At 37.8% G+C, this 18,059-nt stretch overlaps 1 protein-coding gene across 1 annotated transcript in view; it reads left to right on the top strand.

Annotated features, from left to right (window-relative positions):
* Positions 1–18,059, top strand: part of LOC126092245 (pancreatic triacylglycerol lipase-like) — a 44,960-nt gene that overhangs the window by 18,550 nt on the left and 8,351 nt on the right. Inside the window, exons 4-5 of the mRNA XM_049907754.1 lie at positions 8,634–8,879; positions 15,937–16,119. Of these exons, the coding sequence (XP_049763711.1) occupies positions 8,634–8,879; positions 15,937–16,119 (429 nt within the window). The remainder of the gene's footprint in view (positions 1–8,633; positions 8,880–15,936; positions 16,120–18,059) is intronic.

Raw genomic sequence — 18,059 nt, 5'->3', positions numbered from 1 at the left:
TCCCTACTGCCAAAAGTTGTATTAGTGTTGGAAATGCAGTCAATATGAACCTCAGAGATGACTGTGCACTTTCACGATATGTGAGCAATGTACTGATACTGTTGGCCTCAAAAGATCAGGATGTTTCAAGCAATTGCATGAGTACAGATATATTTTGAATTGAACAAACTGTAGAAAATCCTACATTTTTTGTAGGTAGCTTTAACAAATTGTTGGCTGGGGCTTGCTTGTCACTGTGCTACTCAATCTGCCATCCTGAATTATAACAGAGCTGCATAAAAATGTTTAATAAAGCTCAAGCATCCTTTTCTACTATGTAAAATAATCTGGCAATAGTTTGTGTGTGTGCCAAAAATATAGTTGTACCATGGTACAGAGTCCATACTACCGTATTTACTCGAATCTAAGCCGCACTTTTTTTCCGGTTTTTGTAATCCAAATCCTGCAGCTTAGAATCGAGTGCAAAGCAAGTGGAAGTTCTGAAAAATGTTGGTAGGTGCCGCCACAACTAACTTCTGCCATCGAATACATGTAGCGCTACAAAGGCATGCTTTGTAGGCACAAAGATAAATACTGGCACCAAAACCTCTGCGTCAGTAAATAAATTAAAAAAAAAAGGTGGAAGACGAGCTTTTTTTTCTCCGCCCCGAGTTTTGACCACTGCATTTTCATACATTATCCAACGAAGTAAATACAAATTCCGTATTGTTCATCTTCGAATGTAGTAGAATTTCAATGTACTACGAAAATCCGACTGGCAAGACTGTTTGAGATGTTTTTCAATATGGCCAACTCTACGTTCTGAATTTTTTCCTACCTGTGAGAAGAGATGGTTGCTAATAGTAACCTGATGAAATGTGAATCACAAGCAGTATTCTCTTCACCATTCACCATAAGAATAATACGAATATAAACATTTTGCCATGTGTTCTTCCGTGTTTGTTGCTATCTCATTTAAATCCTGTCTGCCTAATAAACTACAAAACTAGAGTGAGATAACAGCAAACGCGGAAGAATACACTTATCGTGTCATGTTTATATTCGTATTATTCTTAGCCTAATAGTGATACAGTCAGAAATGAACCACGGCAACTGACTAGATTTTTAAATCTAAGATCACTCTAATTTCTGTGCAGAATTTGATGAACTAAAGAAGCGGCCGCAAAGTTTTTCAAACGGAGAAAACTTTTCGCCTAACTCTCGTTCAGAACATGTTCTATCATAGCCAGCCTATTATTTGGTTCTTGTTGATCATTATCAAAGAAAGCAGCAGTGTAAGTAACAACAAATAGCAGTCTCTTGACATTGCTTCGCTAATGAGACGATTCGCCTCTTTTTAGTTGTAAGTGGCGGTAGCGTGCACAAAAGCAAGCCATGCCGCGAACGGCGACAGGCCGTAAACACGCACTATCAGAATGCAACAAACAATGCATGACACAGTACAGTGATGCATTTTCAGCTTAGATTGACGTAAACACCTATAACAGAGAAAACGGCACTTATCAGATCAAACAAAATAAGCAATCGATTCAAACCACACGAAGCACGTGAAAAAGGAAGGGTACCCATATAAATACGGACGGAGCGCCTGACGCATAGCAATGGCTACCTGGTAAAGCTTACGACTCGAACCAAACTACTGTAGCTGTATCGTCATTCATTCGACCTAAATTGTGTCTCATATTACAATGGACCAACTTTGTTTCGATTTGGAGGTGCGGCCTAAAACTTTTCTCTCCCCTTGAATTTCGAGTCTCAAAGTTCAGGTGCGGCTTAGATTCGGGAAATTTTTTTTTTCCTTTGTTTCGAGTCTCATTTTTCAGGTGCGGCTTAGATTTGAGTGCGGCTTAGATTCGGGTAAATACGGTAAGTTGTAGGTTCCCTAATTGGCTGGCTAAATCAGCTTAAAAATCAGAGGAGGACAAGGGCATACCATCTCCAGTAGGACCATATGTAATATAACACTTTTTATCTTATACAGGCTGTTGGCAGCTTCCCTTTTTATTCTGTCTTATTCATTAATTAAGAAATACAATCACTCTAGGCTCTGTGAAATGTGCATGGCAGGACAAAAGTAAAATCAACAGTGAAATGTCTCCGATCTTATACATGACAGCAGATTACAGAAAAATGGGCATTCCACTTCTATTTCAGACAAATATTACAGCAGCTTTTGGTGGTTCCATCATGCTGGTTTTCAAATTTCTGACATTTTTCAATCAATGATCCCATATTTATGCCATGAATACTACACTGGAGATATTATCTTCCAGCAGAAGCAGAATAGTGGCAAACCAAGGTTATTTCATGACTGTGAACAGTAATCTATAGAAAAGATTATTATTATCAACAGACAATAAACATCTGGCAATATAAGTAAAACATTAATGCAGGAGCTACCAGATATGTAAAAAAATAATGGCTGACAGCCATGAAAGATAACAAAACATTCATGTCAAAGTTGGTTGGAAGATACTTTCATATAAATGTTCTACTCATTTTCTTAACTTGTTATCCTTACCCTCTAAGCCATTTGATACCAGGGAATGAGCTTTTTCTATACCTTCTAAATAAAATTATGCTGCCTAGGATTTCAGTTGTATGAGAACTGAAATTTTTAACATTTTGGTCTTTTCAGAAACACAAGAAATAAACTGCTACTTTCTACTGTCCATGCTAAATGGCCCAACTTAGTTTTGAAAACATTTGACATATATTGAGGTGAAAAGTTATGGGATACCTCCTAATATCGTGTCGACCTCACAGTGCACCAATTTGACATGGCAAGGACTCAAAAAGTCGCTGGAAGTCCCCTGCAGAGATATTGCCGGTGCAGGAAGTTGTGCATGAACCGAACTCTCAATTATGTTTGAAGGGATTCGTGGTGGGTGGTCTGGGTGGCCAAATCATTCACTCAAATTGTCCAGATTGTTCTTCCAACCCGTGGCAAACAATTGTGGCCCAATGACATGACATTGTTGTTTGGGAACATGAAGTCCATGGATGGCTGCAAATAGTCTTCAAGTAGCTGAGCATAATCATTTCTAGTCAATGATTGGTTCAGCTGGACCAGAGGTCTCAGAGCATTCCATGTAAACACATCCCACACCATTAAGGAGCAACTGCCAGCTTGCACAGTGCCTCATTGACAACTCGGGCCCATGGCTTCGTGGGGTCTGCACCACATTCAAACCCTGCCATCAGCTCTTACCAACTGAAATTGGGACTCAACCGACAAGGCCACAGTTTACCAGTTGTCTTGGGTCCAGTTGATATGGCCACAATGCAAGGAGAGGTGCTGCAGGTGATATTGTGTCTGCCGTTTGCTAGCATAGCCCATTAATGTGAATTTTGCCACATTGTCCTAACAGATACATTTGTTGTATGTCCCACATTGGTTTCTGCAGATATTTCACTCAGTGTTGCATGTCTGTTAGCACTGACAACTTTATGCAAAAACCACTATTCTCAGTCATTAAGTGAAGGCTTTTGGCCACTGAGTTGTCCGTGGTGAGAGGTAATGCCTGAAATTTGATATTCTCACCAAATTTTTGGCACTGGATCTCGAAATATTGAATTCCCTAATGATTTCCAAAATGCTTCTAGCTCCAATACCATTCCATGTTCATCCTATTCCTATTGTGCAGCCATAATCACATCAGAAACTTTTTAATGACTCACCCGGATACAAATGACATCCTGGCTAATGCACTGACCTTTTATACCTTGTATATGCGATGCTGCTACCTTCTGTATATATTGCTATCCATGCCTTTTGTCACTTCATTGTATACTCACATGTGATCTGTTGGACCTACTATAAGATAATGTGCACCTTACTCTTTGCTCCAACACAAGACATATTTGAAAAGTAGAAGTCAATAACCAAGTAACATGACAGTCTGTGATGACAGTTGTACAACACAGTTACTACAGTTTTCCATGGAAATTGTGTCAATTTTTTGACAATAATAAATTGAATGGGTTGCTATTTACGCTCCACAAGTAGCCCTACAAATGATACATTATGTATTATGTCATTTGCATTGAGAAGCTGCATAATTGTCCAAAAATCATAAGCAATAGGACTATACACAACAATTTCAGCTTGCTTTCACATAATGAGAATAAGTGGAACATTGGCTACAGATGTGAAGAGGAACTGTGTATGCTAGTACAAGAATGATCTAGTCATTGTAGATTGTCATATTACCCAGATGATTGGCCTATATATTTTAGATGATGTAATATAAGATGCTCATTACTTACAAGTAGGTAAAACAGATTGCATCTGTTAAGGCACAGTTGAGGAAGCCACTATACGTTTGGATTCATGAAATTGCTTGAGGCACAGTAGAGCTTTAAATTGTGTATGACTTGTCAAAATAAGGTGTGACATGAGATGTCTAAAATTCACAGTCAGATACAAATTATGACCTATCACATAAGAACACAGTTCATGATGACAGGAGTGCACTAAACTTGTATCTTATCTGCGTCTTTGTGTTTGTAATGTGTTCTCTTGTAACAGAAAATAGTGTCATGATCTTTCTACATCAGTGGTTCCCAACCTAGGTGTAATTATCCCCTGAGGGGTAAATTTAAGTTTTCTGAGAGGTAAAAACAAAAATGTTCAGTTGTGTTTTGGTCACGAAAATAAAATATTTTTAAAAGATCACTAATGATATCACTATTTCATAAGACTGTTTTACTTATTATATAAGTTACCAGTACTTATTTTTTCAAGAATGAGCATTAACATATGAAACTTTGCTGTGGAAGTTACAGTTTGTGAATGTGAAAATTAGCTTTCTTTTTTTTGAGAAGGTGTTGCGGGTAGCACTTGCAATGCATTCAGAACTGCTTCATCACTCTATAAAAAAAATTGTTGTTAGAAATAAGCAGTACATCTACATCTATGTCAGTACTCCACAATCGACCATACAGTGTGTAGTGGAGGGTACTTATGGTACTACTAACTCATCCTCCTTTCCCTGTTCCACTGGCAAATGGTGGAGGGGGAGAAAGGTGGTCAGTAAGCCTCTGTATTAGCTCTAATTTCTCAAATTTTCACATTGCAGTCATTTCACAAGATGTATTTGGGGGGAAGTAATTTGTTGTCCAACTTTTGTCAAAAAGTACTCTCATGAATTTTCAGTAGTGAACCTCCTATGCAATGTGCAACATTTACGCGCCGACCAAATTAATAATTCTGACATGAAATGATCACTCTTTGTTGAATCTTCTCTCTCTCTCTCTCTCTCTCTCTCTCTCTCTCTCTCTCTCTCTCTCTCTCTCTCCCTTTTATCAGTCTTACCTGGTAAAGGTCCCCAGATTTATGAACAACATCCAACAATCTGTCACACAAGTGCCTTGTAAGCCACTTCTTTCATGAATGAGCTACATTTCCTTAAGATTCTTCCTATAAATCTCAGTGTTGTGTCTGCTTTTCCTACTATTTGTTATGTTTTCTTTTCCTATGTATTTGCAGTATGTTACATTTGTTTACACTCATTGTTAACTGCCAGAGACTGCACCATTCATCAATGCTGTGTAGATCATTCTGCAAATTGATACTGTCTTTTGACAGTGCTACTTTCTTGTAGACAATTGCATAATCTACAAACAGTGTTAAAAAGCTTCTGATGGTTTCTAATAGAAAATTTATATACACTATAAACAGTAACAATCCCATCTCACTTCCTTGGGATATTCCAGAAATTATCTTTAGATGTGTCAACTTTGTTCTGTTGACAGTGGCATTTTGAGTTCAATCTGCAAGGAAGTATTGAATCCAGTTGCAAATCTGGTCTGATATTCAGTAAGCATGTGATTTTTTTTCACAAAATAGCAGTGCATAACAGTGTCAAATGCCTTTCTGAAGTGAAGAAACATGGTGCTATTGTCTATGGTGATGTGCGGCTCATAGAGGAACTTAACATGCTGAGTCACAAGATCTCTATTTATGGAATTGATGTTGATTTTTATATAGGGAATTTTCATTTTCCAAACTGTCATAATTCTCGAGCATAAAACGTGTTCCATAATTCTATAACAGATTGATGTCAACAATACAGGAATATAATTATGTGCATCTGTCCTATGATCATTCTTGAAAATGGAAACAACCTGTGCTTTTTCCAGTGAGTAGGTACTCTTTGTTGCTCCAGTGAACTACAATAAACTGCTGCTGGAAGTGGAGCAAGTTCACATAATCTTTGTAGGATCTTAGAAGTATGTTTAGTTCATGATTTAATACAATGCCGTAAATATCATTTATCTTTCATCGTGAAGTTTGGTTAGGCACTAATGTTGATAATGGTGGGGTGAAAGAGGGATGCATGGAAGAGGGCATGGGGTACTGGCTAATAGCTGATTGCGTTAATGGGTTATGGTCACAGAAACAATGCTGTTCTGCATACATCAGTTGATAGAAAGTGTTTGCTAATGCTACAAAGACACAATTTGCAACCTCTGTTTACTGATTACATACTCTTGAAATGAGAGGTTGTTTGAGAAGAAAATCCATCTACTTTTTTAATTAAGAACACCCAAATTTTATTAGGTGAATAACATATTATTTACAATCTGTCAGATTTTAGTTACACAATAAATCACACAAATTTAAAGGTTGTCAATTGAAATAAATACCTAGGGACTACAGTTATAAACAATTTAAATTGGAATCATTGCATAGAAAATGTTATGAAGAGGATATTATTGGTAGAACTCTTAGAAAATGCAACAAATCAGTTAAAGACTTGTCTGTTATACTTGTCTGTCCTCTTCTGGGTTATTGCTGTGTGGAATGGGATCCTCACCAGATAGGAGTGATGGAGGATATCTAGGAAGTTCAAACAAGAGCAGCACATTTTTTACTATTGTGAAATAGTGGAGAGAGTGTCATAAATATGGTACAAGAGTTGGGGTGGCAGTCACTGGGGAAGCCGTTTTTCATTGCTGTGAGATATTTTCACGAAATTTCAATCACTAGTTTTTTCCTCTGAATGTAAAAATATTTTATTGGCTTCTAACTATGTTCGGAGAAAAGACCTTTGTAATAAAATAAATCAGATATCGCACAGAAACATTTAAATGTTTATTTTTCCCACATGCTATTTGAGGGTCAGATGCCCAAAAAATAGTTTGAAAGCAGTTCTATGAAACCTCTGCCAAGCACTAAAATAAGTGTGAACTGCAGAGTAGTAATGAAGATAGTAGATGTAGAAACAATGATCCAACCATTATAAGCAACCATTATGACTCTATGTGGGCCATGGTAGAAATAGGTGCTCAAAATGATCCTCTTCGTGCAAATACCAGAGGACCTGGGTGAGATATCAAAGCTTTATTCCCAAATATTTATTCAGTTGTATACAGACCAGCAATGGCTCTATAGTTACATGGTAAGAATCTGCAGTTTCTCATTACAGATAGGTAAAATATGACATTAGGCCACTATCCAGTTATATTGGTCATCTCTCAACATACACTGCTTATTAAAATGTTGTATGTGATAGAACTACGTTGCATCGAAAGACAGCCTTGGGAATGGAGGTAGATGGCACTATACTCCAAAGAAATTGAAGAGTGCGGATAATAGAAATCTGACTATTGTATTAAATTTGTAACCATTTTCTTTTAACTTGCAAAAAATTGTTAGAAGTCAAACAAAACCTGTAATTCTACACTGTATTTGCAAATTAAGCTGTACAAATAAAAAATAGTTTCATACTAAAATTATTGTATCAAAATGACTAGTTTTTGGTGCACAGTAGAATTTGCTTAAAATGCATACATGTACTGAATAATTTTTAATTATTTAGCTTTTCAAAATAACAATGTGTATGATGTTGTATATACTGTACCAACCTGACTTGTCATGCAAAATAAGTAACTAAATATGATTTACAGGATCAATAAAGAAATACAAATACTAATACTAAACGTAATATAATTTGTTGCAATTTTTTTAAAGCAAAGAGCTATTTATGAAACATGGAAGAAAATACAAATTATACCTCTTTCAGATAGGAAAGAACTGCTCAATATGGCAGTGTCAACTCTATTTTTTATTCAGAAGATCAAATAAAAAATGACAGATATATGTAATGTGATGGGGAAAGTCCACTCATTTTATGCTAGTCATGCACAGGTATCTTGACATCAATATGCATGGTAATGTGTGATATAAGTACATGCATGTAAAGTGGACTTGCTCACTTTATCTTCTATATGTATGCTACTTGATTGACTGGACAGTGACAAAGATCTCTCAAAGTGTCATCACAGAACTCTGAAATAAATAACATATTGTGCATATGAACAGGAAAAATAAAGATAGCTAACTGAAACATGCCAAACATATGCTACTAATTAATATTAACTCTCTAATAGTATAATATTTCATAAAGTTAACTTCATTCCACAATGTAATATAATGTACAAGAATGAGAGTTAAAACTGTTCTATGAACTCTATTTCATGGATTCTGAAATGTGATATTTTATGGATTAGTAATGCAGTTATTTTCAATATTCTTCCTAGAAAATTATGAAGAACATGGAAATTTACAACTTCTTAGTTGTAAAATAGTTTCTCTATTGTTTTGATTTAGAATTTGTGCCTTACAGGTTGGATACAGGCTGGAGATTACAATGTAATAATGGTGGACTGGAGAGGACCAGCAAGCAATATTTTGTATGCACCGGCTCGTAATGCAGTGCCAGAGGTTGGTCAGATAGTTGCACGTTTCATTGACTTTCTGGTGCAGCAGGGTGCTAATGCTGGTAATATGGAAGTTGCTGGTCACAGTCTGGGAGCTCATGTTGCAGGAATAGCTGGAAACAGAGCTGCTGCAACAATTGGAAGAATAATTGGTAAATATTCTAGTGTCCAAAGAGTGTTATGTTAAAGTTTTGACTACTATACCAGAATAAATGGAGGCATATGTTTACTTATAGTTCAAGTCCCTTATACCTACTGATACTCATGGGACACACTTGTGAATCTCATGTTTCTACATTTCTTTAAGTGTCCAGCTGCAGTTGAAAATTTTAAAAGAATTTTATAGAGCCTGAAAAATCTGTTTATCACTCCTCATACATAAATATCATACCAGCTTCAAACAATGGAAAATCCAGGGTGGAATGTAACAATATTAAGGGAAGGAAGGTTGCTACTCACCATATAGTGAAGATGCTGAGCCACAGACAGGCACAACAAAAAGACTCTCACAGTTAAAGCTTTCGGCCATAAAGCCTTCAACAACAATGGACACACATATGCTCGCGCACATGACTGCAGTCTCCACCAGTGGTTTCAGTTGCCTGAGACTGCAGTCGTGTGTGTGACTTGGATTGTGTGCGTGTGTGTGTGTGTGTGTGTGTGTGTGTGTGTGTGTGTGTGTGTGTTGTTGATGAAGGCCTTATGGCCAAAAGCTTTAATTGTGAGAGTCTTTTTGTTGCGCATACATGCGACTCGGCACCTCCCCTATATGGTGAGTAGCAGCTTTCCTTCTCATAATATTATTTCATACCAGCTTCATGTATTTTCATAGCTCAACAGGTTTTAATGTACTGTAAACAATTATTAGTCAATATCCTGATTACCAAAATATTTCCACCTTAAGTTTGACAGCATCGGTACCTTAAAAAAATTCTGTATTTTGTGTTTGAGAAATGTCTTTTGGAAACTGAAGTGTTATCTGTCTGTATTTATTGCCTTGTTACAATTACTGATGGTGAAGTTTGGGTTTCTTGTGTTGCTCTATTGACTGATTATGATGTGCCAGAACTGTGGTGGATGATTGCAGTGAGGTGACAAAAGTTGTGTGATATCTCCTAATATTGTGTCAGACGTGCAGGGCAGCAACTCAACATGGTATGGACTCAACATGTCATTGGAGGTCCCCTGCAGAAATATTGAGCCTTGCTGCCTCTATAGCCCTCCATAATTATGAAAGTGTTCTGGTGCAAGATTTTGTGCAAAAACTGACCTCTCAGTTATGTCCCATATATGTTTGATGGGATTCATGTCAAGTGACATGGGTGTCAAATCATTGGCCTGAATTATCCAGAATATTGTTCAAACCAGTCGTCTCCCTGTGACATGGCGCATTGCCATATGTAAAAATTGCATTGTTGTTTGGGAAAATGAAGTCACACATAACTATTTCCAGTCAGTGATCAGTTCAGCTGGACCAGAGGACCCAGTCCATTCCATCTAAATGCAGCCCGCACTATTATGGAGCCACCACCACCTTGCACACTGCCTTGTTGACAACATGGGTCCACAGCTTCATGGGGTCTGCTTCACACTCAAACTCTACTGTCAGCTCTTACCAACCAAAATTGGGACTCATCTGACCAGACCATGGTTTTCCAGTCATCTAGGGTCCATCTGATATGGACACAAGCCCAGGAGAAATGCAGCAGGTGATGTCATGCTGTTAGCAAGGCACTCACATCGGTCATCTGCTGCCATAGACCAAAAATGCCAAATTTCGCCACAGTGTCCTAAGGGATATGTTCATTTTACATCCCACATTGATTCCTGTAGTTATATCATGCAGTGTTGCTTGCCTGTTAGCACAGACTTAGCTTCACAAACAGTACTGCTCTCGGTCGTTAAGTGAAAGCTGTGGGCAACTGTGTTACTCCTGGTAAGAGATAATGCCTGAAGTTTAGTATTTTTGGCACACCCTTGGCATTGTGAATCTTAGAATACTGAATTCCCTAATGACTTCCAGAATGGAATGTCCCATGTGTCTAGTTCCAGTTTCTGGGCCAAGTGTTGTTAGATCTGCATAAATTTCAGTGTCAGTTGTGGCTTCAAGAGAAATACCAAGAGTTCTTCACTGGCAGTTGTGACTTCATAGAAATCTACCAAGGAAAAACACCAATAGTTCAAGTTCAATTCTTATAGTAACAGAGTACCACATGAAACATGACAATAAAGGCCCTTACACAGCTCCTAACAGTGTTTTGTTGATACACAGTTGGCCATTGAAATTGCAGCAACACGAAGACAGCATGCAATAAACATATAACTGAATGATGGAAAGTGTGTGTGTGTGTATTGGTGTGTGTGTGTGTGTGTGTGTGTGTGTGTGTGTGTGTGTGTGTGTGATGTCTAATTCTGATGAAGGCCCTTTTTGGCTAAAAGCTTATCCATTTGACAGTCTTTTTGTTGTGTCTATGGCTAGAGGACAAATGTAAGGATGTAGAGGCTTAGATAGATACTGCCTACAGGAAAATTAAAGTGACCTTTAGAGAAAAGAGAGCCACTTGGATGAATATTAAGAGCTCAGATGGAAACCCAGTTCTAAGCAAAGAACGGAAAGCAGAAAGGTGGAAGGAGTATATAGAGGGTTTATACTAGGGCGATGTACTTGAGGACAATATTATTGAAATGGAAGAGGATGTAGATGAAGATGAAATGGGAGATACGATACTGCGTGAAGAGTTTGACAGAGCACTGAAAGGCCTAAGTCAAAACAAGGCCCCTGGAGTAGACAACATTCCATTAGAACTACTGATGACCTTGGGAGAGTCAGTCCTGACAAAACTCTACCATCTGGTGAGCAAGATGTATGAGACAGGCGAAATACCCTCAGACTTCAAGAAGAATATAATAATTCCAATCCATAAGAAAGAAGGTGTTGACAGATGTGAAAATTACCGAACTATCAATTTAATAAGTCACAGCTGCAAAATCCTAATGCAAATTCTTTACAGACAAACAGAAAAATTGGTAGAAGCCGACCTTGGGGAAGATCAGTTTGGATTCCGTAGAAATGTTGGAATATTTGAAGCAATGCTGACCTTACGACTTATCTTAGAACAAAGGTTAAGGAAAGACAAACCTACATTTCTAGCATTTGTAGACTTAGAGAAAGCTTTTGACAATGTTGACTGGAATACTCTCTTTCAAATTCTGAAGGTGGCAGGGGTAAAATACAGGGAGCAAAAGGCTATTTACAATTTGTACAGAAAGAAGATGGCAGTTATAAGAGTCGAGGGACATGAAGGGGAAGCAGTGGTTGGGATGGGAGTGAGACAGGGTTGTAGCCTCTCTCCAATGTTATTCAAACTGTATATTGAGCAAGCAGTAAAGGAAACAAAAGAAAAATTCAGAGTAGGTATTAGAATCCATTGAGAAGAAATAAAAACTTCGAGGTTCGCCGATGACATTATAATTCTGTCAGAGACAGCAAAGGACTTGGCAAAGCAGTTTCACATAATAGACAGTGTCTTGAAAGGAGGATATAAGATGAACATCAACAAAAGCAAAACGAGGATAATGGAATGTAGTCAAATTAAATCGGGTGATTCTGAGGGAATTAGATTAGGAAATGAGACACTTAAAGTAGTAAAGGAGTTTTGCTATTTGGGGAGCAAAATAACTGATGATGGTCGAAGTAGAGAGGATATAAAATGTAGACTGGCAATGGCAAGGAATCGTTTCTGAAGAAGAGAAATTTGTTAACATCAAGTATAGATTTAAGTGTCAGGAAGTCATTTCTGAAAGTATTTGTATGGAGTGAAACATGGATGATAAACAGTTTGGACAAGAAGAAAATAGAAGCTTTCGAAATGTGGTGCTACAGAAGAATGCTGAAGATTAGATGGGTAGATCACATAACTAATGAGGAGGTAGTGAATTGAATTGGGGATAAGAGGAGTTTGTGGTACAACTTGACATGAAGAAGGGAAATGTTCTGAGGCATCAAGGGATCACAGATTTAGCATTGGAGGGCAGCGTGGAGGGTAAAAATTGTAGAGGGAGACCAAGAGATGAATACACTAAGCAGATTCAGAAGATGTAGGTTGCAGTAAGTACTGGGAGATGAAGAAGCTTGCACAGGATAGAGTAGCATGGAGAGCTGCATCAAATGAGTCTCAGGACTGAAGACCACAACAACAACAACAATCTGTGACTCAGCATCTTGGCTATATGGGGAGTAGATATAAAATTGGTGTGCTTGGATATGCAAATTAAAGCACTTGCACAAATTAGGTAGGAATAAAGCCGTCTACATGCTGCATATAAGGAAAGATTTTGCGGGAGATGTCTTACTCAAAAAATACATTTGAAATGCCTTAAATAACAAAAATAAAATAAAATAAAATAGAAAATTGTGTTATGCTCCATGTAAGAATGAGAAACATCTACTAGCATGTGCTGGAATTTGAAGATTCCAAACTATCATTCTGCAGTATTGCTGCTCATGATGATTGTGATACCACAACCTTCATGTGAATGTGGAATCACTGGATTCAGGAAAGCCATAGTCAGCAAGACAAGTATTCACAGGGACAGTGCAGTGACATCTGGAGCACCACTGAGTGTCAGCATGGTAACTGTTGTTGCAGCTTTCATTGCTGTGGCAGCAGAGAGAGGCACACTGACTGGTGCACCCAGTGGCAACACTGGACTCAAGAGCAGCATCACATCATCTTTTCAAACACGTTGCAGTTCTGCATTCAGCATCACAATCAACATATCCATGTGTGGAGGATACAAGGAGAATGGACATTGTCATATTGCATTTGTGATAATAATAAGGCCCCAGTACCTGCCACGGTGGTATGGGGTGCTATGGGCACACTACATGGCCATCTCTGGTTCTCATAGCCAGTAATTTGGACAGCAGACATTACACTTCTGATATGTTAGGACTGGTGGCTGTGTCCTATATTCCACATCTCTGTGAAATTATCTTGCAATACCATGTGCTCACCATGATATCCTGACCTACTACAATACAGTGGATATTCCACTGTTGCCGTGGCCCCCACAGTATCTAGATCTCCCTCCCACAGAAAACATTTGGTCAATGGTTGCCAAGAGACTGGCAAGCCATCTCTAAGACTGATAAACTCTGGCATGGGCATGGGATCACATACAAGTTGTGATCAAAAAATAATGGGAATTTTTTAATTTCGTGGGCTTTATACTTTTGATTTTCAAAATTTTTATCTTTATGGCACACACTCTCCCCATGTATGTTTGCATTTTCAGCTATTTTGAATATTTAGTTCACTGTTGACAGTTGGAAAATTTATATGTGTTTTCGGGTGCTCAGTGAATTTTTACTTTTGAAAAAGATAGAGCAAAGAATCTGCATTAAATTTGTTTGAAAAATGGAATAATGAACAGTACTGCACTCAAAATGTTGACTGTGGCTTTTGGCAAATGTCCTATGAGTAAAACAAGAGTTTATGAGTGATAAAATTTCCAAGAGGGTTGAGAGTATATTGAAGATGATGACCACCCTTGAGGCCCTAGTGCATCAATTACTGATGACAATTTGAAAGAAATAAAGAAAATGGTTCTGGAAAATCATTGAATCGCCATCAGTGAGGTAACTGATGATGTTGGCATATCCTTTGGCTCATGCCAATCAATTTTTTTGGGATGTTTGGGCATGAAACATGTAACAGCAATGTTTGTTCCAAAGTTGTTGGATTTTGGCCAAAAACAATCTCACACATATGTGTCAACAGTGATCCAGAACTTCTAAAGAGGGTTATAACAAGTAACGAAACATGGGTATATGGTTATGAAATTGAAGTCAGGGCCCAATTTTCCCATTGGAAGCTGCCTGAAGAGCCAAAACCGAACAAAATTCGACAAGTTTGATCACGTGTGAAGGTACTTCTCACTGTGCAATGTGATAGCACATCGTGAGTTTGCACCTTGTGGTCATATTGTCAATAAGTTATTGACCAATTGCTTGAAGCAGTCTGAAGACAATGACCAAAATTGTGGCAAAACCATTCGTGGAAATTGCATCATGATAATGCTTCCGCTCACACCTCAAAGCTTGTTCATAATATTTCGGCATGAAACAAAATCATTATGTTGACTTAGCCACTGTATTTGCCAGACATTGCCCCCTCTGACATCTTTCTATCCAAAAGATGAAGAGATCCCTGAAAGGATGTCATATTGCCAGTATTGATGAAATAAAAACAGAACTGCTGATGGAACTGATCACATAAATCCATAATGATTAGTGCTTTCCAGAAGGGCTTCCAAGGTTGGAAAAAGTAGTGGGACAAGTGCATTATATCTGAGGGGGATTATGTGGAAAGGGACAAAGTTGATGTTGACAAATAAATAAAGATTCTTTAAGAAACACAAACTTTTTGACCATGCCTTGTACCAATATCTTTTACCTAGATTCAACTTGATGCAAGGCCTAGTCAGATTTGAGCCATTGTTGGTGACAGAGTTGATAGCTTTTTGTATTAAAATCCTCATCCTGTATACTTCCAACAAATTCTTCAAACTGCACTATAGGTGCACACTAAGTAACATTTTGCTATTTGCTTTCCTTCCTGGTGTTGAAATTTTTATGGACAGCTGTACATTTACAACAATAAATTAATGGGCTGCTGCTCATTTGTGATTAATTTAATAACAATAGCAAATGCTAACCAAGTGGATCAAAATGTGGACCAATGCAGGAAGAGGAGGTGCAGACTGCAGAATATGACATGAATATTCCATGTATTTTGTCCCTCATAAGTGGGCTTTATAACCACATCGAGTTGGTCACATATGTAAAAATCCCTGGATCACATTTAATAACTATATCTGTTGAGCCTAACAGATGCAGAAGAACAAAGTACTTCTTGTTATATCTTTCTGTAGCATGGAACTTATACAGCTGTTGGTAAATGTTGTCATTAAAACAGCATGTGTGTGCCACCCACAAAAACCCTGTAACTGTATAATGTGAATTTGGAAATGACATTAAATACAGAATAAATAATTTTGTATTGTGGTGGTTTGCTGTTAAGTACAATGTGCATTCTTCATTGGTATCAAAATATGTGCATTTCTTTGTGTGTTATCATATTACATAGGCTATGCAATTAACAAAAGAAAATAATCATTCCATTTTTTTCATTTGTCTTTCATCAGCTATGGATCCTGCAGCACCACTGTTTGGAGGCACAGCAGCAGCAGACCGTGTTGATTCATCAGATGCAGCATTTGTTGAGGTCATCCACACCTCAACCCTGGGGTGGGCTGATCCACTTGGCCACGCAGACTTTTTTCCGAATGGTGGTACATTTCAGGAAGGCTGTTCTGCTGTTGATTTGGGTGAGGCACTTTCAGTATTTCCCCAAATGTTTTATTAAATTGTGAATACATTTTCTCTAGCTAATATGAGGGTCTCCTGAAAAGTAATAACTCCAAGTTTTTTATGTCAAGACTGTTAAAGCTTTTTCAATAAAACATTCTACAATTATAGTCTTCATGTCTGCATGTTTATTTCTCAACATAGTCATCCTGGCAATGAACACATTTGTTGCAACAATAGAAGGAGAGGGTGCCACATTTGTGGACGAACTCGTCTGTAGTTAGAAACTCACTTAAGGCATGCTGTTTCTCATGCACCGACAAAGTTACATTACACACTGCCATGTTACAAGCTACAATTCAGAGCCCTCTAATGGCAGAGTGCTATAAATATGTGGAGGTGAAGAATAAAGAAGGAAAATGTTAATAATGTTTGTTTTATTTTAAAAGTTTTGAAGAGTTTTGTAGGCATTACTTTTCATCACACCCTTGTAGAATTAAAAAAAAAAAAACAATTTGCATGTTACTATTTTGAAACCAGTGCTGCCTGCAAGTAGGGTACCAGATGCATACTGTCAGTAACATCAGCATGCACTAACATGTACTAGGACTGCAACAGTAAGGAGGATATAGGTCTGGAATGAACTTTGTGCAAATAGATCAGGCATGTTATAGCAAATAAATAATTCTGATTTCAGAATTGTGTGCGATCTCTGGCAATTCAGTATGGTATGAAGCCAGCATATTCTGAAATCATAGGATCTAAGTAAGGAAATAATATATCAAAAATAGTCTCAAAGGCTTAAGTTCAGCATAGTAGCATTCATAAACAAAACAAGTTATGATCCATGAAACACGCACGTAACTAAACTAAATGTCACTAGGTGAAGACAAATAATTGAATATATTCATAGTCGGTATGGAGTATTTTCAGATGTGAAAATTACCGAACAATCAGTTTAATAAGCCACAGCTGCAAAATACTAACACGTATTCTTTACAGACGAATGGAAAAACTAGTAGAAGCTGACCTCGGGGAAGATCAGTTTGGATTCCATAGAAATACTGGAACACGTGAGGCAATAGTGACCTTACGACTTATCTTAGAAGAAAGATTAAGGAAAGGCAAACCTACGTTTCTAGCATTTGTAGACTTAGAGAAAGCTTTTGACAATGTTGACTGGAATACTCTCTTTCAAATTCTAAAGGTGGCAGGGGTAAAATACAGGGAGCAAAAGGCTATTTACAATTTGTACAGAAACCAGGTGGCAGTTATAAGAGTCGAGGGACATGAAAGGGAAGCAGTGGTTGTGAAGGGAGTAAGACAGGGTTGTAGCCTCTCCCCGATGTTATTCAATCTTTATATTGAGCAAGCAGTAAAGGATACAAAAGAAAAATTTGGAGTAGGTATTAAAATCCATGGAGAAGAAATAAAAACTTTGAGGTTCGCCGATGACATTGTAATTCTGTCAGAGACAGCAAAGGACTTGGAAGAGCAGTTGAACGGAATGGATGGTGTCTTGAAGGGAGGATATAAGATGAACATCAACAAAAGCAAAACGAGGGTAATGGAATGTAGTTGAATAAAGTCGGGTGATGTTGAGGGTATTAGATTAGGAAATGAGACACTTAAAGTAGTAAAGGAGTTTTGCTATTTGGGGAGCAAAATAACTGATGATGGTCGAAGTAGAGAGGATATAAAATGTAGACTGGCGATGGCAAGGAAAGCGTTTCTGAAGAAGAGAAATTTATTAACATCGAGTATAGATTTAAGTGTCAGGAAGTTGTTTCTGAAAGTATTTGTATGGAGTGTAGCCATGTAGGGAAGTGAAACATGGACGGTAAATAGTTTGGACAAGAAGAGAATAGAAGCTTTCGAAATGTGGTGCTACAGAAGAATGCTGAAGATTAGATGGGTAGATCACATAACTAATGAGGAAGTATTGAATAGGATTGGGGAG

The sequence above is a fragment of the Schistocerca cancellata genome, chromosome 7 (assembly GCF_023864275.1).
Source record: "Schistocerca cancellata isolate TAMUIC-IGC-003103 chromosome 7, iqSchCanc2.1, whole genome shotgun sequence".
In the NCBI taxonomy this organism is placed as follows: Eukaryota; Metazoa; Arthropoda; class Insecta; order Orthoptera; family Acrididae; genus Schistocerca; species Schistocerca cancellata.
The sequence above is the reverse complement of the archived record's forward strand: the minus strand, read 5'-3'. Positions and strand labels throughout refer to the sequence as shown.